Source organism: Pinus tabuliformis, chromosome 2_2 (assembly GCF_031772625.1).
Source record: "Pinus tabuliformis cultivar Carrire ecotype Pingquan chromosome 2_2, CPIR1, whole genome shotgun sequence".
Classification (NCBI taxonomy): Eukaryota; Viridiplantae; Streptophyta; class Pinopsida; order Pinales; family Pinaceae; genus Pinus; species Pinus tabuliformis.
In genome coordinates this window covers 1,009,387,915-1,009,412,473 of record NC_142300.1, presented here as the reverse complement: position 1 = coordinate 1,009,412,473, position 24,559 = coordinate 1,009,387,915, and the positions used below count along the sequence as shown (strand labels likewise).

The 24,559-nt window shown below is 37.0% G+C and overlaps 1 protein-coding gene across 1 annotated transcript; it reads right to left on the bottom strand.

Annotated features, from left to right (window-relative positions):
- Window positions 1-522: 522 nt before the first annotated feature.
- Window positions 523-4,032, bottom strand: LOC149196792 (uncharacterized). Its single transcript, XM_089408430.1, has one exon. It carries the CDS (start codon window positions 4,030-4,032, stop codon window positions 523-525), a length of 3,510 nt encoding a protein of 1,169 aa, XP_089264556.1.
- Window positions 4,033-24,559: the final 20,527 nt, after the last annotated feature.

Here is a 24,559-nt window from a genome sequence, read left to right as displayed (position 1 = left end):
CCTTGCTCACGAACTTCATCAACTGCACTCCGCTCCCCTACACCACGGCCTCTCTGTCGAGTTTCCATACCACCTGCAGTCCTGTCGCTCTTCCTTCTCTGATTATTTCTCCCCTTTGAATGCCTCTGCTGGAGAATATGGAAATGCTTCTGAACTATCCCGCAAGGGTGGTTATTTGTCGATCTCTGTTTCTCTTGACTTTGGAGATTTATAATATGGTGAACATAGAACGAGGCCCGAATTTTAATTCCCGGCTGTTTCCCATCCGGATCCGGTACCCCACTACCGTCGGCCGTTCCATCCGTAATCACGTCCACTGCAATGTACCCTGACGCCTCGTTAATCTCCCCACTCAGCTGATGAGTATTAATTATCGCATCAAATGTGTAATCTTTGGTACTCATCCCCTCTGCCGCCATAATACCTCCTTTTAATTCCTGATTCATCATTGTGTGGATTTGCATGCCACTTGGCACCTTATTCAATCGAACCTTGGCCATGGTTCGATCGTGCCTCCGCCAATTAATAATCCCTTTCATTGATCGAAGTGTGATCCCCGATAACACCATCATGATCTACCTTAATGAGCGCGATCAGATCTTTCCACTCTCTATTTGCCTCCGCATTCCTCCACTGGCTATCTATCCTGCTTTCCTGGCCTCTGCTGCCCCAGTTGGCAAGCCAGTCCGCAGGTTTATTGCCATTTCTTCTAACATGATTAATGATACAGTAGTCTATTCTTCTAATCATATCTGCTATCTCCTGTACGATACCTGCTGTGCGCCAGCTCTTTGTCACCTTTTCCCACCCCTTGCCATTCCTGAGTTTCTTTACCATTTCAATGGCAATTTGGGAGTCGCCCGTAATATCCAAGTTGGAGTACCCATTCCTGATAGCAATTCTTAATCCGGTATGGAGAGCCCAAAACTCGGCCTCATTGTTGGTCATCTTCCCTCCCCAGTCGGCATATATCCATCTTACTTGTCTGTTGCTGTCACGGAATATACCCCCGAACCCTGCATCCCCAGGGTTGCCCTTAGAGGCCCCATCGAAATTTAGTTTTATAAATTGTCCCCTAGGATAGGTAAACTTGTCTGGGCTTTTAATCCTCATGTCCTGCTCTCTCCTTAATTGATAATGCACCATCTCAGATTTAATGTTGAGTCTGTTCAAAATTTCTTGCTCCCCTGGATCTGCTTTCCAATCTTCGTCCTGCCATCTCTCCACCAGAATGGTTTCTCTCATCGCCTCTACCACCCGCTCCCAGATTACCTCAGGTTCCTTATTGACACTTTTGAAAATTCTAGCATTGCGTTCCTTCCATACCAGCCATATTACAAAACCTGATACAAGATTCCAGGCTCTCTGTATGACTTTGCAGTGGAAAGTTTCTTCCCTCCAACGGAAAACCATTTCAAGAAAATCTCTAACCACCACCCCGGGTTTATTAAAGGTGCGCTTGGTATTAGACCAAAGTTGATTAATAAACGGGCAGTGGATCATAATATGATCTCTGTTTTCTTCGTGTTTTTTACACAGATAGCAGCTCGAAGGTCCCGAGAAACCCCGTTTCTGGATGCGGTCCCATGTTAAGATTTTGTTTTTCGAAGCTAACCAAGCGAAAGTGGTCACTTTGGGCCACCAATTTAGATCCCAAATTTTCCTCCAATCCTGCTGGCCATCATTGTTATTGTGAGAATTTACCAAATAATAGGCTTCCTTAGCTGAGAAAAGACCTCTCATGGTATTACCCCAGCGTAGAATATCTTTTCCGTCTCTTACGCTGATTTTCCTTGAGTTCATTTCCTTTTTGAATGCCGTTTGCAGGTCAGGACTAAGATTCTGATCCCACTCTAACGGGTCCTTCCAGGATCTCCAACAGTCATCCATGCTATCAGGTTTCCAATAATCCTTGACACATATTCTGTTCCCCTCAATTCTTCCTCTGATTTGATGAAGATTCTGCATATTGTTCAGTCTTTCTCTTTGCTGCCATCTGTCGTCCCAGAAGTGAGCCTCATTCCCTCCTCTGATTTCCCAGAACGCATGCTGCTCAACAATGTTTCTATTTTGACTGGCCAATTCCCAAACAGCGGATCCGCGAGGAGTTTCTTCTTGTCTTAGAATGTCTACCTGTGAGTCTGGCATTCGATATTTTGTTCTCCATATTGATTTCCAGAGGTCATTTCCCCCTTGCAACCACCTCCACCAAAGTTTAGCTCCCAGTGTTTGATTGAGCAATTCTGGGTCTCTTAATCCTAACCCACCTCTCTCTTTCCTCTCTGTAAGCTGATTCCAGGCCACTAAGGCCCATTTCTTCTTTTCCTCCGACCCTCTCCAAATGAAATTTCTGATAATTTCTCTAATCTTCCCATAAACTCCTCTCGGGGCCGCCATAATTGAAAGGGGATAGATGGGTATAGCCTGAAGAACCGATTTAGCTAAAACAATTCTGCCAGCAACATTCAGGACCCTAAAGGCCCAACTCGAGACTTTTTTCCTCATTCTATCTAAGATTCCCTGCCAGTTCTTTAATCTTTTTGAAGTGAAGTCCAGCATGTTACCCAGATACTTTGTAGGTAGTTCACCCATTTTGAAGCCCAGAATTCTAATAAGGTGAGTCTTCACTTGATCCACCGTGTTGAAGATAAAAACACAAGATTTATCCCGGTTAATTTCAAGTCCCGATGCCTCAGCAAACAAGTCTAGAATTTTCTTTAGATGTTTGACTTCCTTAACAGTTGGTTCTCCAAAGAGCATTATATCATCAACAAATTGTTGATGCGTTAGAGGAAGTCTGTCTCCCCATAAGCGAAGTCCTTTTAATCTGTGAGCTACTCTTTCCTGAGTAATATACCTTCCTAGACCCTCTGCTGCTAAAATAAACAAGAAAGGGGACAACGGGTCACCCTGACGAATACCTCTGGAGGCATTAAACGTGTTCGAAGGGTTTCCATTGACTAAGATTGAAAAGTTAGGGGAAGAAATGAGATTATGGATCCATGTAATCCATCTCTTGTGAAAACCAAAACATTCCAGAACTCTTTCAAGGTATCTCCAGTTAAGCCTATCGTATGCCTTGGATAAATCTAACTTGATCATCATTCCTTTTCGTTTTTTATCTTTGAGGGAGTGAATAACTTCTTGAGAGACAACTAAGCCATCCAAAATCTGTCTCCCCTCCACAAAACCAGTTTGCTCCGCCGAGATTAAACCTTCCAGAAGGGGTTTTAATCTTTTGGCAATTAGAGAGGTTATGATCTTATACACTACATTACAGAGAGCTATAGGCCTAAAGCCATTAGCATCCTCCATATTTTCTCCTTTAGGAATTAGAGTAAAGAAGGTTGAATTAAGAGCCGGCCATACCTTCTGTTGCACCCTTGACTCTTCTACCAAATCCAATATGTCTTTTCCAAGAAAATGCCAGCCAGCCTGGTAGAAATCTACTGTAAAGCCGTCCGGGCCCGGTGCTGTGCCCTTCCTCATTGCTTTCACTGTATCTTCCAGCTCTTCCAAAGTAACCGCCCTCATTAAGGCTTTGTTCTGGTCCTCCGTAACTAGTCTAGGTATAGCAGTGCAGATCTCCTGAATAGCTCTCGCTCGATCCACTTGGGGTTCAGAAAGGATTCCTCTATGATGATCCACTAGTGTTTGCTCAATTTCCTTTTGCTCCACCAACCTTATACCATTATTCCCTTTAATGGAAAGAATTTTGTTTCCCTGTCTATGCTTAACCATTGCCTGATGAAAAAATTTTGTATTTCTTTCCCCTTCCCGAAGCCATTTAATTCTAGATTTTTGTCGCCATAGAAATTCCTCTTGCTTTCGTCTTTCTTCCATTCTTCCCAGCAGAATCCCTTCTTTGGTGATGCTTTCCTCAGTCCTGCCTTCCAAAATTATTTTCTGTTGGAGATCCTCCATTTCCTTTTCTAGTTTTTGCTTATCTTCCAAGATGTTGCCAAATTCTTCCTTGTTCCACTTCTTAATCTTCATCTTCAATTCTTTCAGTTTTAAATGAAACGTGTGCATCTTTCCTCTACCCTGCACTCTACTTTGATTCCACCATTCTTCTACCTTTTTTATGAAATCCGGATCCCGTAACCAGAAGGCTTCAAAACGAAATGGCTTCTTACCCTGGATTTTTTTTAATGTCGATTTCCAATCGGATTGGCCAATGGTCCGAGCCCAGGGAGGGGATAATCTTGGCCTCGACAAAGATATCCTTGTTCAAGATGTCTTCAGATATTAAGAATCTGTCCAGTTTTGAGGCAATTTGGTTCTTGCCTCCTCTTCGATTATTCCATGTATAGACTCCATTGATAGTTTTAATATCTACTACTCTTAGGTCCTCTATCATCTCATTAAATTTATCCATGAACTGATCCAACCTTCTAACCCCTCCTTTTTTCTCTTCCAGGGATCTGATTAAGTTGAAGTCTCCTCCAATGATCCAAGGTTGCACAGAAAAAAGTTGTCGGATAGTTCTTAAACTCCTGATGAAGTTTTCTTTTCCTCCAGGGTTTGTGGGTCCATAAACACCTGTAATGACCACCTGTTCCTTGGTCCCCACTATCCTGCCCAGCCCGGTCAAGATTCCATGCATACTAATCCAATTATCTAGAAGGATTTCATTCGGATTCCACAGTATTGCTATTCCCCCTGCAGCACCTATAGCATCCTGTCCCATAACTTTGTAATTCAATCTACTTTTTTCAATGATTTCCTCTAACTGGTGTACTCCAATTTTAGTCTCCTGCAATATCAAAATGCTAGGTTTTTCTTTTTTGAGTTTATCTCGCAAATATCTTTGCTTTCCCTTACTATTCAAGCCCCTAATATTCCAGCTGACAACAATCATTTAAAACTTTTGGAAGGAAGGAAAAAATACCTCTGACAGAGGTATCACTTTACCAGAGTTGATCAATGTTTCGCCCACCGATTGGATGGTTTCATTTAACGTTTTCCGACCTCTTTTTCTGCTACTTTTGCCAGCATTGCCCATTTCCAGCATTTCTTTCTCCTGCTCCCCAACCTCCGTTATTTGTTTTTCCAAGTTTTCCACTTTCCGCTCCTTGTATTTCTGGAAAGCTTCCTTGAACAACTGTTTTTGTTTTTCTGGTATAAATCTATTATCCAGATATTTCCACTCCTGGAGTAGTCTCTTCATTAACTTTTCCTCTTCGGCCTCATTTTCCATTTGGTTTTCAATTTCCATATGCGATTCCACTGTTTCTTCTGCCTCCTTTTCCTCTGTTTGTTCCTTGTTCGGTTTGTTTGGGCTTTTTTCTTTCTCTTTCTCTTCTCGGGAAATCTCCATGGGCGAGTTCTCTGGATCTTCATCATCATCCAGATTTATTTCATACCCTTCCGTGTCATCTTGCAGCCCCTGAAACTTATTTTGACTTTTTATTGTATTGGATGTTTCTTGCAATTTGGGTTTCAGGGTTTCTTTATTTTGCCTTTTCTTTCTATAGACTTGCTGGAGGCCTTCCTCTTTGTCTGCTGCCCTACCTTTATCTGTCTTCCCCCCTTCCTCCTTATTCAGCGGGCATTGCCTATATAGGTGGCCGTATTCATGACATTTTCGGCATCGAAAGGGGATGTGTTCATAATCGATCGGCTGCGTCCAGACTTCATCATGATATTCCAATTCGATATTTTCCGGGAGTGGTTCAGCCAAGTTCATGAAAACACAAATTCTGGCAAAGGCATTATACTTTCCTCTTCTGGTGGCCTCTGCTGTCTTGACAAAGCTACCTATTGAGTTTCCTATTCCTTCCAAGATTTCCGGATCCCAAAACTCATCAGGTAACCCAAACAACCTAACCCACACCGAGGCATCCATTAGTTTTTCTTTGTCAGGGTTATACCGCTCTTCCCAGTGCTTCATAAATAGACCTGCATTGTTCAAGAAGTACGGCCCTTCCTCAAAAATTCTGTTCTTGTCTTCCAGATTCGTAAAGATAGCAGTGAAGAAACCCTGCGCTCCCAGTTTAAGATCTATATGACCCCGAGGTTTCCATCGTTGTTCTATCCATCTATTTAACTCCTTTTCTGAAGGCCAATAGCCGATAAATTTGCAGATTAATGCATGATCCTTCATATAGCTATTGTATTCCTCCAGTTTGTTGAAGGGAATGACATCCCTGGGTTTTTTCTGAGCTCGAGGAAGGCATTTTCCTTTCATTCGCTTCTGCCATAAGTTGCCCATTACCAGGGCTAGGTTTTCCTTGTTTCCTTTTGGAATTCCTTCTGAACTGGTTTCTCCCATCACTATATTCTTGAAGGAGGGGTTTGCACCCCCCCCCTGGCTCGTCCATCCCGTTCAGTACTGTCGGCTAGGTTTTAACCCTAGTTCTCTTATTAAAAACCACGAAGCTGCAAAATTCGGTTCAGCCGAAATAACCGCAGACCCCGGCTGAGGATTCCGTCCCCCGACTGAGGAACCGTCCCCTGGCTGCGGATTCCTCTGTCAATCCTGCCCACCTGCGTAAACCCTAACCAGAGCCCATTCCTACTCTGATTGCTTCTATTCTATCTTCATGTAGTTCTTGATATTATTAATAATAAAGTTTAATAATTAATAATAGGTTAATAATTGTTAATAAGTTAATTATTATAATTGTTTAATTATTATTAATAATTAATAATAATAATAATTATTATTATTATTAATTAATAATGAACTTAATAATTTTAGTTATTATTATTATTAGTGTTAAATATTTAATTAATACTAATAATAATGTTAATTAATAACAATGATAGGGATAATAATCAATATTATTAACTGTATAAGTTAATACTAATTATAACTAACCCAATAAGTTAATAATTATCATTATTAATAAAGTTAATAATTATTATTATTAATAAAGTTAATAATCATTGTTATTATTTGTATAATTATTATTATTATTATTATTATAGTTAATAGTTATTATAGGGAATAATAATATTATCATTATGGTTAATTATTAGAGATTGCTTAGATGACATAGATATTAAGTAAGTTTAGGATCAATAAGGATAGAATGGAAGGAATAAGGAGAAGGGAGATGTAGTGAGAAGAATGAGAGGGACGGAGGGAAGGTCCAATGGGGAGCTAAGGGTAGATGGGAACAGGGGGAGGTTTTAGATAAGGTTGTAAGACTTGGGTTCTTGAGCAAGTAAGGGGATCCAACTCCTACTCACTTCCATACTTCCATATCTATTAAGATTGCAAGTATGTTTTATAATTTCTAGAGCTTCACATATCTTTCGCTTATACAAATAATTGCAAGAGAAAACATGAAATAGTTGCAAACATAAAAAATCAAGTTTAATAACCAAGTTATAAATCAAAATATGAAGCTCTCAATACTAATAATTAGCATGAAAAATGGTTTCCCTTAACTATCCTTTTCAAAATTTTAAATTAAAACTTTAAATAAAAATAAACTCAACTATGGCACGTCTAACTAAAAAAATTGAAAAATCTATATAAATAAATCCATAATTTCTAATTTATCCTCTCACATGATTGGATTCAAACAAAGATGAGCCATCATAATCCCACTTCCCTTAAAAAAAAAAAGTCCTCATCCTTCACAACAAAATGTGAAATGCAATTTGACAAACCCCTTTTCCTCAAAATATCATATAACTAAGAAATAAAATCTTCTCCTTACTCACAACACTCTGCAGTACCAACCCCTTTTCCTCATTAGAATATCATAGAAAACCAGTAAGAAGTAGGATCTTCTACTTAATATCCCATTCATTTTACCACCCCTTCAGTAATCCCGCCCACCATGATATTTCTTTTGTGAATTTGGAAATATCCTCTCCAAACTCAGTCACTAATATGGCATGCCACCTGTAACTATCCTAACTATAATGCCACTGCATCTACATCTATCCTTTGCACCCTTGATATCCTGTGTCCTAACGGTGACCCACTATCTAAGCTAACTGTGGCATAACGCACAACCCTTATGGAATGGAAATTCATAACTACAAGCTAACTGTGGCATAACGCACAACCCTTATGGAATGGAAATTCATAACTACAACATAGTTGATAGTTTGGATTAGTCACCTCGAAATGACAATCATATCTCCACTATTACGTTATACATTTTTTCACTTTTGTATGTTGGTTACCATCTCGCACTTGTGGTGTTACGATATAGAATCCACGAAATGCCGTATCTATGTTTTGGATTAGTCACCTCAAGCTGACAGGCATCTCTCTAATATAACTTTATATATATTTTTTTCACTTGTGTAAGTTGGCTGTCATCTAGTAAGCGTGGTTTTACAAAGTAGATTCCACGAAATGCCGTATCTATGTTGTTATAGGTCCTCTTGGCCACTTTATGTTAAGTACTGGAACTGTAGTTCAACCTTCTAAAATTGTTGGTTTTAATGATTTGTTTCCATCTTGATTGTGCTTATTTACTACTTTATAGTTTTCATATGCTTGCAATCTTCTCACCCATTACTACCCTGCCAAAGACATGATCTATACTGAAGTGCTAGGCTGTCCCACTGCAATGGTGATATGGGTCACAGCATGGAAAGCCTGTGGCATCTATGGGTTAGTAAAGTAAAGAAAGGATGCATTCAGACGAGCCACTTTTGAAGTTCCAACTAGGGTTCAATTAGCTGACATAAGTAGTAAAAATGTTATAATAGACACAAATCAAATTATTGAGTATTTTAAAAAGTATAGAAATAAGTTTAGTTTAATTTAAAGACAGATTTTTTTATTATTATAATACATAAAAGTATAATTTCAAGATTTTTTGTTGTTTAAAATATTTTTTTGAATTTTTAAATAAATTTAAGATTTGAAAAATTTGAGGCGTCAAATTATGTAGATTAAACAATTTAAACTTAAATTTTTGTGAAAAAATATCGTTAAATAAATCAATACCAGAAAAATATATATCCATCAATACATTATCTGTATAGACCTATACTTATGGCTCAAGAGACTCGTAAATATGCCTTAGAAACAATCGTTAACTTACTTAGGGTGCCTTTACTTCATATTTACTACATACGAAACATGAAAAAATGAAATAGAATCCGGTCAAACTTGGTAATATTCAACATTGTAGCACATCAAGTCATCAAAATTCCACTGTAAGGCAGGGCAGACGAAGGGATCGAATGGAATCCTTAGTGGCCAAAAAGGCGTGGGATTATTTAGCGATATCCCGCATACCCGAAGAAACCGTGGGAATTTTTAACAATATCACGAAGAAACCGTGAGAATATTTAACAATATTCCGCAGACACGGAGAAAGTGCGGGAATATTTAATAGAGGAAAGTCCATCGGTCTGCGGTGTATTGCCATGAAATTCAACCACTTGGTATATAAATATTCCCTTTCATTCTTCGGGAATTCCATCGCTTGTTCTGTCGTCACTCGCGCCTTTTCCGCCTTGAGGTTCGTATGGTGTTTTGTATATTGTTAAATATTCCTTTAAGACTCGCGCCTTTTTCGCCTTGAGGATCGTATGGTGTTTTGTATATTGTTAAATATTCCTTTTGTTCTCCTCTGAAGCAGGTCAATAACCCTATTCACCTTTTTCTGGGTGCGGCATTTCGTGAATTCTTCTCCACGCCGCATTTAATACAGCGATTTCCCTTTTCTCAGTCTTCCAATTTTCTTGGACTTTATGTGAGAACTGCTGTGTCTATGTCTATATATGTGGGAGGATTCACAGGCTTAAAGGAAGCTTAGAGTTAGGGAGAAGAAATATATCATAAAGGTTTTTTTAAATGATGCTTGTGTGCTTTTTGATGTTGTGGCCTCTGTAGCTGCAACTAATAATTACCGAACCTGGTAGCCATGTTCCCATATTTATCAGAAAGATGGTTTATGCAATTATCATCAATTTCCGTATGACAACATGGCTGATGGATTAACTTCGTTTCAACCTCATTCGGACTCTGATTTCGTTTTCAATGAACGGAAGGTGAATTTTGTCATCCATGGACGGCCACAATAGAAGGGACGCGGAGGTTCTTCTCCTATTCAGAGAGACAATCACATCCGACCCATATGGATCACTGTCACGGACCATACTTCCGAAATCATATATGCGCGTGGTACAGTATTACCTGCTGACAACACGGCAGAATAGGACTTGTTACATACCTTCATGGATCAGGTTTGGAAAATACAGTCGCTCCGTCTCTTTGCAACCTCTTACTTTGAAGCATTTTGAATCTTTATTGATCTCGCCCGAAGAATTCCACCGAAGACTTGAGAACGTTTTCTATATTTGGCAAACTGCTGTTTTCCAAAGTTCTTTATATCTCGGTAGGAAGCGATAGTCAGGCAGTATTGAATATATCAGGCCAGTTTACACACATCCATTTTTGGCACTTTCATCAACCGTTCATTCAAAACAAAATCGGAATCAGAATGACGTTGAAGGGAAGTTAATCCGTTGACCATATTGTGATACAGAGATAGAGGAATATTGTATAAACCATCTTCCTGATGATGAGTATGGGAATATGGTTTTCAGGTTCAGTAATTAATGGTCGCTGCAACTACAGAGACCATCATGATCAAAAAGCACACAAGCACCATTAAAATTAAAATAAACAGTTTTAGATCTATTTTTTTTGGCTAGCATAGACGCTATCTATGATATAGTTTTATTTTAGAGATCGATTTCAGATGTAAGCTTATTTCTAAATGATATACAGAGAGAGAATCCAGAGCATGGGAAATTAGAATCATCCACATATGAGAAAGCTTATTTCTAAATGATATACAGAGAGAGAATCCAGAGCATGGGAAATTAGAATCATCCACAGATGAGAAAAGTCAGAAAGTTTGATCGTTTTCTTTTTGTTTTCTTCCTTGTTTGGAATGTCTATTACATCAATGATTTAATTTGCACTTCATATTTATTTAGATAAAGTACTGTACTTTAAAGTAAACGGATTGTTTTATTGTAATGGATGATTTATTGTTTATACATTATTTGAAAATTTAATCATTTAAATACAAATATCAAAGCCTTCCCGGGATAGTTTATTTTAATAATATTTATGTGTGTTTTTAATCGAAGCGTGTGCCCTCGTGAAGAGGTAAAATGGGTTTTTGTATGAAATTCTCTCATTATCTCTGGGAGTTTATACATGTTTCAATAAGAATGAAATCTAATATTGGATATTTACATTTTAAAATGTTGTGTTTAAATATATTTTTATTTAAAAATATATTTTATTAAATTTTAAGTATTCTCAAAATTTGTTATTTGAAACTAATAATGAATGGGTCCATGTTTTATGAAAATTTGTAAAATATTATTATTATCGAAGAGAATGGGTAACTTTTTATATTCAAAATTTAAAGTTATGTAGCCAAAACTGTTTTTATAAAATTTTAGTAAAACATTAGCAGCAATTTGTGCATTTATATCTACATCCCAATACATCTAGATTTTTAGTTTCTTCCTTCTACAAGCCATCGCCGCTATTACAAACACTGAAAATTCCCATAGTTTTTAAAAAATACCTAAAATAAACATGAAACAAGATAACCTGTAACAAATAATAAGCTAATTGTACTTCTTGGGTTCCTCACATTCTTCATTTTTCTGCTCACTCAACCCAACGCCTACGTCTTCTTCCCCTGTCTATCCCTGCAACTGGACGATGACGACGGCCTCATCTAGTAAACATGCAATAATCCCCTACCCCTCTTTGAAGATACTTTCATTTATCAAATGAAAATTCGAGTTTAGAAGGTTTGTCACCAACTTCACAACCTGTCTTCCAGCGTGGTTTCGACGACTTAAAACTTAGTGTTTAGGCACACAATATTTGTTGCCCTATCCTTCTCGAAGAGCTCGACACGATGGGTGAGGAGATCCATCCTTCCCATACGCAGCTTGAACAAAAACTCAACAACACTTTTCCACTGAGCAAGGTTCTCCACCAAAGGTTTCTCATCCTACAATTTTTGAGGCTCCATCACTGTACCTTCCTTCCTTACATTATTTTTACACTAACACTCTCCTTTTTCTATGACAATTGAATCCAAAGGGGTCTACATCAATTTATAAATTGTGCTTGCCTCACCCTATCTGGCATCTGCTCATGCCATTATCTCATGTAAGTCCTCGATTTGAAGCCCATTAAATATTCTTGCAATTCGATGGATCTTCCGAACCACCCCTGCAACCAATTCACCGATGATCGAGATGCTTGCCATCGTTTCACCATTAAAGCAACTCTACAATCTACAAGCTCAATTTCTTGCTGAAGTGACGGGATTATTGTTCTCTTTATGAAATTACATGAATTTTGATGCGAACAAACATAGAGAATGTCCTCGAAATCCTCAGAAACACCATGCATTAATAACATTCCTGCCTTATACCTTTGTATTGTTGTCCTACCACAAATTCACACATTTTCCAACCCTCAACCTGAACGACGAAGGCATTAAGTAGTTTGCTCATTATACGCTATGGAATTGGAATGTGGCCAAATGGCCTCCCATCTGTCTTGCACTCTCCCTCACCCAAGAGAACCCCATGATTTTCCAGGTTGTTGGTGACAAAATTAAGGAGATGGAAGATATGAAACAATTCATATTCTTCGAAGTTTTCTAATTGATGTTCAATTCTCAACACAAAGGCACATTTTTTTATCTTTTTGTTATACAATCATGGGAGATAACATCCTTATTTCTATTAAGGAGTTGCCTATTACTTTGATTCTCTTTATCCATAGAGATAGAGTTAGATCTAACCCTTTCCACATTGCTAGCAATTATGTTTTGTTATTTGTTGCAAACCTTATGCCCATGAATATTTGATTTCAAATTGTTCGTTAGGGAAAAATAATACCCCTCCCACTCATGCGACCCCAGTGAAATTATTGGGCTAAGAGGCTCATTCTACAACCCAATGTGATGTGTAACTCTGGACGTCCATCATCAAAGTTGAAATTTTACTCATGCCGGCCCAAATATAAATTTGAAAAAAAAAAAAAAAAAAAAAAATTACATAACCATCCAAAATATTTAAATAATATCGCCTCATAAAAAAATTACACACGAAGAAATTAAATCCCTCTCGCCTCATATTATATTCGTATTTAAAATAGATTTATGTTAATTATTTATTCATATAAAATAATTTAAAAAATAAAAATTTAAATTTAAATATATAAATTTTAGTGTTGTTATTTTTATTTCTTATAAATAGATTAATTGTTAATAGGATTTTCTTTTTTAAAGATGCTATGATAGATTAATGTGAGAAAGTTTGATAATTTTTTAATGGAAAATAGAAATGTTCATATTTAATGAAAAATGTTTCACGTAAAATACAGCTTAGTCATCCGAATATTTTATTTCTATTATTTATATTTTTTAACATTATTAAGTCATTAATTATCATGATAATATACTAATATAAAGATTATATGATTATATAATTATTTATAATTAAGAAACTAGAATTTTATTATCAAAATTTGTATATTTTTTATTAATCAATTTTAATTTCAATAAATATTATTTATAACTATTTTGAGAGGCATTATATGATTTATTAGGGAATAATAAGTTTCTTATTTTGGTGAATTCTAGTGAAGAATGTTATTTTTTCTATAAGTTTATATATATATATAAACAATTAATTAATTAATTAATTTAATTGTTAACTAGAAATTTAAATAGTGATAACTCATATTCATAATCAAAATTTTATATTAAAATTTAATTAATAAGCAAACACACAAAGCTTCATTTTATCATTTGATTAAATTAATTATGATTCATATTTGTAATTATAATATTTCACAATTTTATATTTATATGTACTTAACAATAATTTTTTATTTTATAATATTTTATAATTTTATATTTATTTATATGTACTTGGTACTTACAATAATTTTTTTTTTTTTTAAATATATTTCTTCTCATTGGAATCAATCTTACGTGTATCAAATTAATAAAGTTATAAAGTATGTGAAAGAAAAATGTCAAAAACATTTGTACGTAATTATATGTATTATCAAATTTTTAATAAAATTAAAACCAATTGTTGCAAACACTTTCTCAAATTTTGCACTCAAAAGGAAATTCACATTTTGAGAAATTTGATTCCTTTAAGTACTTAATATATTGAGAATTATGATGTATCTATGATGGTTATTGTTATTTATAAAAATTAATAAATTGTTTGTGTGACAGAGAAACCTTACTCATTTTACATTCTTATTAACAATTACAAAGTTGTGAGTTGTAAATCAGATTTATATTTACTTTGCACCATTGTGAAACCAAAGTAGCCATTTTTCTTATAGTAAATCTAGAGAAAGAAGTGGAAAGCATAATTGAAAAGAAAAAGGTTCAACTTCAAATCCATAAATAATCTAGATATTTCTATAATTACCTTGGTTTTGAATTTATTTTTTTGAATTATGGTGAATTGGTAGTTTGTTGGATTAATCTCGATAAGGCCCTCTACCAAAATTGAGATAAATCTACCCAAGATTAAGATTCTTAAGGGAATAATATCACAAAATAATATCTTTTAACTAATAAAAATAATCATATTATTAAAGAAAATAATATTTTTTAATTTATATAAATAGTCATATTAATAACTGAAGTTTTTTAATTAATGGGCAGTGACAAGATAATGATGATTTCAAAAGTGGAAATGACGTCACTACAAATGTAGTGACATATGAATGAGTGCACATTTTACAAAACATGCACACTTTCATAATTCTATGGCCCTTTTACTTCCCAAACTACAATGTGTGATTTCTAGCTTGGAATTCTTAGGAATGCATGTGCATTTTCAAAAGCATACACACTTTCAAAATGCATGTCAAGCTTTCAATAACGTGCACACATTTTTGAAGTGTCAACGATCTTATGTTTATAATTTGAAAAAGGGATGGATGGGGAGAGAGGCAAAGCCAATGGGGGTTATTGTGAAGGAGGAATTGACAGAGGAAGTGAGGAAGGAAGTGAGGAAGAAGTTATAGTAAAAATGGTAAGATGCCTTGTTTAAAGATAAAAAATCAAAGATTGTCCACTGTCATACCAATTATTATGTACCAAATAACACATATAGCATAAAAATATAAAAAAATAAGCAAAACAACTATTTGATAAAGACATAAAATCAATCAATAAATAACCTCTTTGAGGTAGTAACTTCCTTTCACAATTTATCAAATGCACAAGACAAGATGCTTGTTCAAGTAAATTTACTCTAGTATGAAAATACAATAAAATGGTTCAACCTAATTATACTTAGTATACTAATAATTCATGAAGATTAGATCCATAAAAAACATTAAGATATATAACCTAAACACATATTCCATAAAGGAAGAATAAGTGGCAACTATGTCATGCAATATGGCTAAGAAGACTTTGGAAATATCTTGCACATGTTGAGAATGATCCAACTATTACCTTGTGTGACAATAATTTAGCAATTGCATTGGCAAAGAGCCATGTGTTTCACAAGAAAAGAAAGCGCATTAACACTTAGTATCACTTCATTTATGAGTTTGTCAATGTCAGGGCCTAACTCGAAGTCCTCGTATAAGTTGCATTATAAATGTATTGTAAATATTTTCTAGCGTTTAAAAACAAGAAAAGGGGATTGAGTCAAGGGACATGGACTCTAGAGTTGGGGAGGAGGTTGAATGCTTGGGACATTATGGTTACTTGTGTAGAGAAGAAACCCGAAATGCAGGACGGCCATAAAAGGCTGGTTGGTGCACGAATTGATGAAGGAGCTCTTGAAATTAAATGAGCTACAGGAGGAAGTATGCAGGCCGATGTTGCTTGAGAATAAACCACAAGAAAAAGAACAGGAATTTTGTGGTGGGACTAACCACTGTAGGCTAGTAAGGATGCAATAGTGATTGTGGCCGAGGAGGAGACCAAGAAAATCTAGAGGCAAGATGAGATATAGGGAGGGCAGACACATTCAGATAAGGGGAGGAGATATAGAGACATAGGAAGAGTGGTATCGATGGGAAGATTTATCGAGAGCTTCTAGTAGGAAACACTAAAGAAGAGAAGAGAAGGGGAATGACTCTCAATTCTTGGAGGATGTGGGTTGAGTTGCTAGTCTATGGAGCCCTATAAAATATTAGGGTCCGTTGAGGTTGTGGGTTGAGATAGGGTCCCTAGAGCCTTGCAACAACTTGGGTCCCTAGAGGTTGTGGGTTAAGGAAGAGATCTATGGATCCCTGTAACATCTTGGGTCCCTCGAGGCTGTGTGTAAGGATGAAGTCTCTGGAGCCCTATAACAACTTAGGTCCCTTGGAGGTTATGGGTTGAGATAGCATACTATGGAGCCTATAATAGCTTGGGAACAGATCATTCTAGAGAAGAAACAGAGGAAGATAGGAATGAAGACTTGTGGTTACCGCCCTGATAGTACAATGGATTATGGAATCCTTATAAGGGGTTGAACCATTGTGTGTGCACTTGGGGTTGAGGTTGGGTGCCTCTAGACTCCCGATGTCGACCAAGAAAGTAGTTGTCGATTGTTGGGATTGAGGAAGAAAGTGCTCTAGAGTCCCTGATTCAGTGGTAGTTTGTGTGCTAGTCCTCGAAGTAAGCAACCCCCCCCCAGACTCTATAATTTGGCTCGGGGGTGACAATTGCAAGCAAGTGTGGCTATAGATGTCTACAGTTGGGTGGAGAGTCCTGGTCCTAGAATCAGTTGGACTGTAAGTTCAAAGATAAGTATCTATGTACGCCATTTACCTTCAAATGAATCATGTCGATTATTCTTGCATATGTTGTACATCTCTGTTGGGATATATATATATATATATATATGTTGAAAATATAGATGCATGTGTGTGAAATATGAAAGAAAAAATGTGTGTAATGATTTCTAATGGTAGACCTAGAATATCTGATGCTTAAGAGGCATAAAAAACCACATGATAAAATAGATTAAGCCATAATGTTGTGTTATTCCTATATCTACATACATGTTTAATAGTTTAAGAAGAAACACATAAATAACTTATTAAGGAAGAGACATAACTCGTTACATATCATGGTTGAGCCATGAGAGCTCGAATTAGAACTTGAAAGATAGGGGGTTCATAAACCCTTTTATTAATATGAAGATTACATGGAAGACCCTCTGCATAGTAGGGTCTTTATTCGCTTGCATGAAATTTTTTAACCAAATTATAGGTTGTTGTGTTGCATGGAAAATAATGCATTAATGTCAAAGGGAGCTTTCCCCTGGGACCAGTTGAGCCACAAGCTTTGGCTAAATAACCTTTGGCCTGGAATTCTCAACAGGTCGGATATCTATTTTTGTCGTCTTAGGGTGGTTTTCGAAGCACTTGAAGGCTCTAGGTAGTATCATGGAGTTTCTCGCAGGTTTGATATAGGGTCTGATATCGTCGGCGTGTGGCAAGAGAGGTAGGAACCTCTCATGTGTACACACTAAGCCCATGGTAGATAAATGATGTAGGAGTGCCTACGTCACCTTGGGTAGCATTCCCTCCCAGTGGGATATGAATACTCACGGGCTAGGAATCTAATGGAGAATCTATCACCTAAGCTTAAGAGGGATAATGTCGTAGGTTTCCCTAAGCAACCAAGGGTGTCGTAATGAAACCGTGGAGCATGTTTGGGACTCTATCAAATTCCTGAGGTGAAGCCATAGTCGAAAATACTGGCTCCAAGAAGCCTGTGCGATGAAAAATCTTGTGGATGGGGAGGTTGAAAAGCTCTCCGTCTAAGACACTGCACGATGCAGAGTCGAGGTCCCTTGACTTAGTCATGAAGAGAATGAAGAGGAAGGCCTTGTTGTGGCACAGAGAAGTGTGGCCATGAACTTATAGGAAAGTTTTTGATAACCTTATCCTTTTGACGTTCAAAACCATAGTCAAGGGAGGCTTCCAATAGGTAGAACTAGATTCCTCCTCACATGATTGTTTGGAATGACGGGAAGAAAAGATGTAGATCCTGAAGCCCGGAAGATAATTTAATTTAGTTTTATGGACTCAATGATAAATGGAATCAATGTTTTGTCAGGACACAATGATGGAAAATTCTTCTGTCACCCAAATTAGTCAGGTGGGGAAGTTGTTAGAGGTGGCCACCCCAGAAGCTTGGAAGTTCGAAAATCGAAAGTGTTGTGAGAATCATTTCTGAAAGGGCTTCAGGTTTGAGGGTTCATGTTTACTAATTAAAACCAAGTGTCAACCCAGTCGACAAAGGATCTGTCTCTCTCCTTAAATCATACAGATGTCAACTTATTTTCAAGTGGAGATGACATCAGCATGACGTCTTAAAGGACACATGGCAAGTAGTTTGGGAGTTGTGGTACCCAAAGGAGCCACATACGGGTGACATGTGGACCTCTCACAAGTTGACACGTGGTGTGGATGATGGCAACATGACATCACTCGGGCGAAGGTTACACCTAGGAGGTCAGAATCCTCATAAATGCAGATGACTGAATATCTCAGGGTAACAGGATGGATAGAGGATGGGTGGTCGAACCCACACCAATGCGATAGTCCATTGGCAGGAGAGTTAGCTATCATTGTAGGGACAAGAAATGTCAACTAGAAGGTCAAATTATAGGGGGAGGGGGGGGCTGAAATTTAGAGTCTGAGACACTCTTAGGGTCTCGGAGTCATGACACGTTAACCAAAAGGTCAAATTCTGGAGGGGACTCCGAATTGCAATTTCGAGATGTGTTGGGGTCCCAAAGCCGCACTGAATTAGTCATCCAAAAAAAATTTATCCTATTCGTCGAATGTGAAATGAAGGGGTCAAGTACGTTATAGAGTGGTATCAAAGAATCCAGGTTCAATACTTTGAATGGATGGGTTTCGTCAAAGGAAAGTGAGGAATTTTTATTAAGTAATTATAGGGTACTGAGTCAGTCTCAAATGTGCATGTTGTTTGTTAATGAAATTCTGCTAAGGTAAGCTAGCAGATGGATAAAAACTTGATGGGAGAAGGATTATATATCTGAATACATTGTTATCATCAATTATGTACGAATTTAACAACTGAGTGACTATTGCATGTGATTTGTAAATGGATTGTATGATAACATCATTGTTTTGTTACCATAGGAACCCCCATGACAAATACTTGAATTCAATCTCATGATCCTAATTTTGTGTTTAATTATTGTTTTAAAACGTCTAACAATGTGTGTGATTGAAAACATATCACAAGCAACATAAAAAATAAAATATACAGTGATTAGGATCGAAATGTTTGAATACAATTTCGATCAGTTCCAACATGGAAGTGATGAAGCCATAACCAATGAATAAGAGAGATTAGTTGGGAAAGGGGGAAGGAATCAGTCCTATGATCAGATGGACACATTTGGAAGCCTTTAGGATGAGGTAAGGAACTTTAAGGACGATAATGACAGGCTAGTAAGAGCCCAAGAAAAGCAAATTGAGATCAATGCATCCATCCTGAAAAGTCTCTGAGATTGGCAGAGGCAAAGGAAATCTGAAATGAGGGCTAGTCATAGATATAGAAAACTAATTCATGAGTCAGAAGAAAACACCAACATATCATATGGTGGTAGACCGTGAAAGAGACCCAAGCAGGGAAGTGACGACACTATGCTAGGGGGAGAACCTTTGAGTCCTCCAGGAGGAAGGGCTAGAACATAAGTGCCTTGCTCAAGAAAAATGTCTAGTTTTGATAGCCATAGATACCACCACTCTTTCCATCGCCATCGCTCAAAGAACAAGGAAAAGGAGAATATTTGTAAAGAATTTAAAAAGGAAAAACCTCCCACATTAAATAGCGATGTGAAGAAGGAAAAGGACGTTGAATCATGGCTGCTAGGGATGAAGAATTTCTTTAGAATACATGATTATTCTGAGAATATGAAAGTTAGAGTCACCTCTTACATCTTAAAAGTAAAATTTGACATCTAGTGGGAGGACCTAAAGAATAATATAGGCACTTTCATGAAGGCGTTGACATGGTAGGAGTTTGAGAAGCTCTTTAGAGAGAAATACCTATGTGAATGTTACTATGACAATAAGGAAAAAGATTTCTATGAACTCAAAATGGGTCAGATGACCAGTGACGAATACGTCACCAAGTTTTTGGGACTATTGAGGTTTGTACCATATCTCAAGGATGAGAAAGTTAAAATTCATAGGTTCATCAGTGTGATGCCTATGGTATTTAGAGATAAAATTGAATTGTTGGAACCCCAAGTCCTGAAGGATGAGATCAAGAAGTTAGAACAATTCTATGAGAAATCAAGTTGTAGGCCTAAGATTAAAAGTAACTAGCCAAACAAAAGCACTGCTATACAAAATAAGAATTGGTCCAGGAAGAAACCAGAAAGAAAGGAGGGGAAACACCCATCTCAGAAAAGATAGTCTCAGCAGAAGGCCAATGTTTCCATTAAGAGAGATGTGAAACAACCAACATCAACAAAACCCAAGATCGAAGGTCGAGAACCACTCAAGTGTCAGACCTATGGTGGGAACAATAGGAGAAGGGATTATCCACATCAACAGGACGTCAAAACCAAGATTTACGGTGCTCAGGAGGCAAGCACGGTGGGCGAAGTAGCCTAGAGTATGCCAAGCATTTACGCAACATTAGATAACCACCAAGAATACCACCCAACATCTATCACTGAGATGGAAGGTAAGATACAAGGACAATTTGTTTCTATTTTAATTGATCTAGGTTCTAATTATATCTATGTCGGCCTAGAGCTTATTGAAAAGTGTGGATTGGAGAAGGAATTTCATAGATAACATTAGCTAATTCAATTGACAATAGGGACAAGGAGAAGAATAAACTATGGGTGAAATCATGTGTATTTGAGCTCATTGGAATTCCTACAAAAACCCACTTGAATGTGCTACCATTGGGTGGGTATGGAATATTACTGAGCATGGACTAGATGTACGTACACCAGACAAAGGTGGATTTCTATGAAAAGGAAATAGAATGCTTGGATGAGCAAGGAACAAAAAGGGTGTTGCAAAGAAAGAAAAATCCCATATCAGTGAGGTTGATCACTGCTATGTAGGAAAAGCACAACAACATGAAGGGATGCACGTTGTTTGTAGTATAGGTTTCCAAGAACAAGGGAGCCAATAGAGCAACAAAAGGTGAGGAAGTTTAATTGCTTCAAAGGTATCCCATTTTGCAACAATATGTGGATTTCTTTCAAGTGGAGGTTCCCATATTGCCTCCTCATAGAGAGAGAGATTTTTCTATTGCGTTGGAATCTCAAGCAACACCAACTTCTAGGGCTCCATATAGAATTAGCACGCCAAAATTTAAAATTGAAGCTAGAGGAAATGCTTGACAAAGGATACATAAGGCCAAATGTGTCTCCTTGGGGAGAACCAATATTGTTTGTAAATATGAAAGATGGAACCATGAGATTATGCATTGGTTATAGACAATTGAACAAGGTAACCATCAAGAACAAGTATCCATTACCAATAATTGATTATCTCTTTGACCAGTTAAGGGGAGCAAAAATCTTCTCCAAAATTGACTTGAGGTCAAGCCATCATCAAGTAAGAATCAAGGAGGAGGAAATTCATAAGACTGTTTTTAGAACAAGATATGGGCACTATGAATTTGCATTGGTACCCTTTGGTCTTACTAACACCCCTACCACATTCATGTGTGTGATGAACGGAGTGTTATGACCATACTTACACATTTTTCATTGTATTCGTTGATGACATATTGGTTTATTAAAAAATGGAAGAAAAACATGAACAACACATGGAAGTCGTGTTACAATTGTTGAGAGAACATAATACCTATGCAAATCTTTGTAAGTGTGACTTCTTCCAGTCATAGGTACACTACTTTGGGCACATTGTCTCCAAGGAAGGTGTATCGGTCGATCTTGATAAGATCAAAGCCATAAGGGAGTGTCCTATTGAGGAATCTAGGGCTAATGTAGTTAATGAGATTCTTCTTTCATGATAACTATTTGTGAGGTATTTTAACTTTAATTCTTAGAAAAATATTCACTTTTTATTATTATTAGAGTGTGTCTTCTTAGTTCATTAAATATCTACCAAAATAAAGAGACAAGAACACATGATGTTGGCCTTCTCCCACAGCCAAAACCTCTCCCTCTTAGAGAGGAAAACCGCACCAAAATTCTTCTTATAGAGATTCCAATTGACAAATACCAAGACCATGACCCTTGACCTACTAGGCCACTCCAAAAACAATACATCAATCCTCTTATTGTTGTTGAGATCATCATCATCATTAATGCTTCATCGAGATCATCATTCATGCTTCCTTCATTGAGACATTCATGAGAGCATGACTATCACACCATATCACCATCTTTGCAGAGTTCATTACTGCTCACTGAAATCATCATCATGTAGATGAGGTTTCCATAATGTGACTATTACAGTGAAGTCTTGATTATAACCTTTCATGGCTATGACGACACCTTGATGTACATTGAGATCCTTTCTCTAGATTGAGACTGTGATCATCCTTGTTACTAGGACTATGGCTGCATTGAAAACTTCATCGGGTATATGACTATTGGGGCTTGGTTTTGCCCATTTTTATACCTTTTTCTATACTTTCCATCTCCCATTTTGACTATTTTTAACCCCTACTATGCCTATCTCGGCTATAATACTTGTGTTTTTTCCAAAAGGGTGTTGTAGGCTGAAGGTATGCAAATTAATACTAAAAAGCGTCTTTTACCCTAAATTTGAGTATTCCTCAGCTAGTTGTTCATTATTTTATTACCATGCCAACTAATCTCGAGTTCTTGTGCATATTTTATTTGATTTAGAAACAGACCCATAATTCCTGCAAACAACTGTGCGATCTTATTTCCTGCAATTACTCTGGATTTCCTGCAGTCACAAATTTCCTATAACTATGCGACAGCAACATCAGCGATTAGCCGTGTTCCATGAATATCTAAGTCCAGCGGGAACATGGGTTTTACGGGGAATATATCACATATGAATGTTATCCTATTGGCCTTCTTAGATCTACCAACAACACCACCCAGATTCAAAAGCCTTCTCTCACTAGCCGTTTGGGGGAACAAGTACAGCCATGTAACGATTTTTCGTCTAATCCATGCTTTCAATCATGAATTAGACAGAGTATGGCTAAAAACAATATTTTGTAATAGATCTGTTAGCCTATGGCTTAGATTAGCATTTTCTTGTATTTCAAGACATCTATGGCCTTTGTAAATGTATAAATTTTGTCCTAGTTTCGATGATACGGTTCTGTTAAAGTGTTGGGTTGGTTTCAGCACTAACTTTGTATCAGATTGTACTCGACTATATTTTCAAATTAATATAAAGATATATGTTCTTTATATTGTAGTGAGCAAGCTCCTCTAATTTGAAGGGGTTGTGAGTAAGGGAGGGGCCCATTTGCTCACAACTCCCATAGTTTATTATTTATGTGTTTGATTTCTGTTATGTAGAAATAATTCATTTTTACAACTAATGTACTCTTTCGAATATATATCAGTAGCTCTGGAGTAATTGAATTAGGTTTCTGTTCATGTCTGGAATTCAGTTAATGTAGATTTGATTTCCTATGTTGATTGAATTTCTGAATTTGTTGTAAGTTGATTTTTATATATTTTCTTGATCATCATCAGAAATTTTAAGAGCTGTAGAGGGAAGTTTTATCCACTCTATAGCCTTTGCTACTAAGTGATTGATGTAGGAAAGAGTCATTGGCTTTGTATGATTGGTTAATTATATTAATCACCACTTACAATATTAGGCCTGCATATACTTTGCATGCATCTCACAAGCTTACCTTCCCGAGTTGATGATTTATGTTTAATCAAATTATAATTCTATAATTTGACTCAACATTTTGGCACCATTGCCGGGGAGGTGCTAAAGGGATAATACTGAAGTGTTTTTTTATTAGATGCATTGTTTGGAATTTTCCAGGATTGGGGGAGTCGAAGTGGTAAGACAAAGCGCAAAGCCCACACACTGGAGGAGGTCAGAAATTCGCCAAAGTTGAATCCTGATTGTTTGGTAAGTAGTTTTTTTTTTAATTTGTTTCATAGTAGATGATTGGGTCCAACATCTACAAATGTCTTTTGTGTTGGTGTGAGCACCACTTCATTTACTAATACATTGGCAAGGAAAAATAAGTCTACAAGAAATAAGGTAGCAAGAGAAGAAGAGTCCAGTCAAGAGGTCTATGGTCATGAAAAGAGCCCAGCACATATTCCTACTTCTACTGAAGTAGCTTCTGTAGGAAAATCTTCTGTTGCTACCCATTTTGAATCTCCTTTCACAAGGAAAACAACATCTCTGCTCAGTGGTCAACCTGAAAAGGAATTCCTTGGAAATCCTGTTCGAGAACCAGAAATCCAAACCATCGATTCTGCAGAATCTGCGGTCTACAAAGACCCCACCTCCTTTTGGTCCAGAATGGCCCATGAAGATGTGACTGGTCACATAGATGGATACGATGAGAAGGAAGAAGAATTGGTCACATTTTAATTCCCTATC

Bases quoted from the DNA above. Each gene is read 5' to 3' on its own strand.
- LOC149196792 (XM_089408430.1), bottom strand. From the start codon at position 4,032: ATGCACACGTTTCATTTAAAACTGAAAGAATTGAAGATGAAGATTAAG.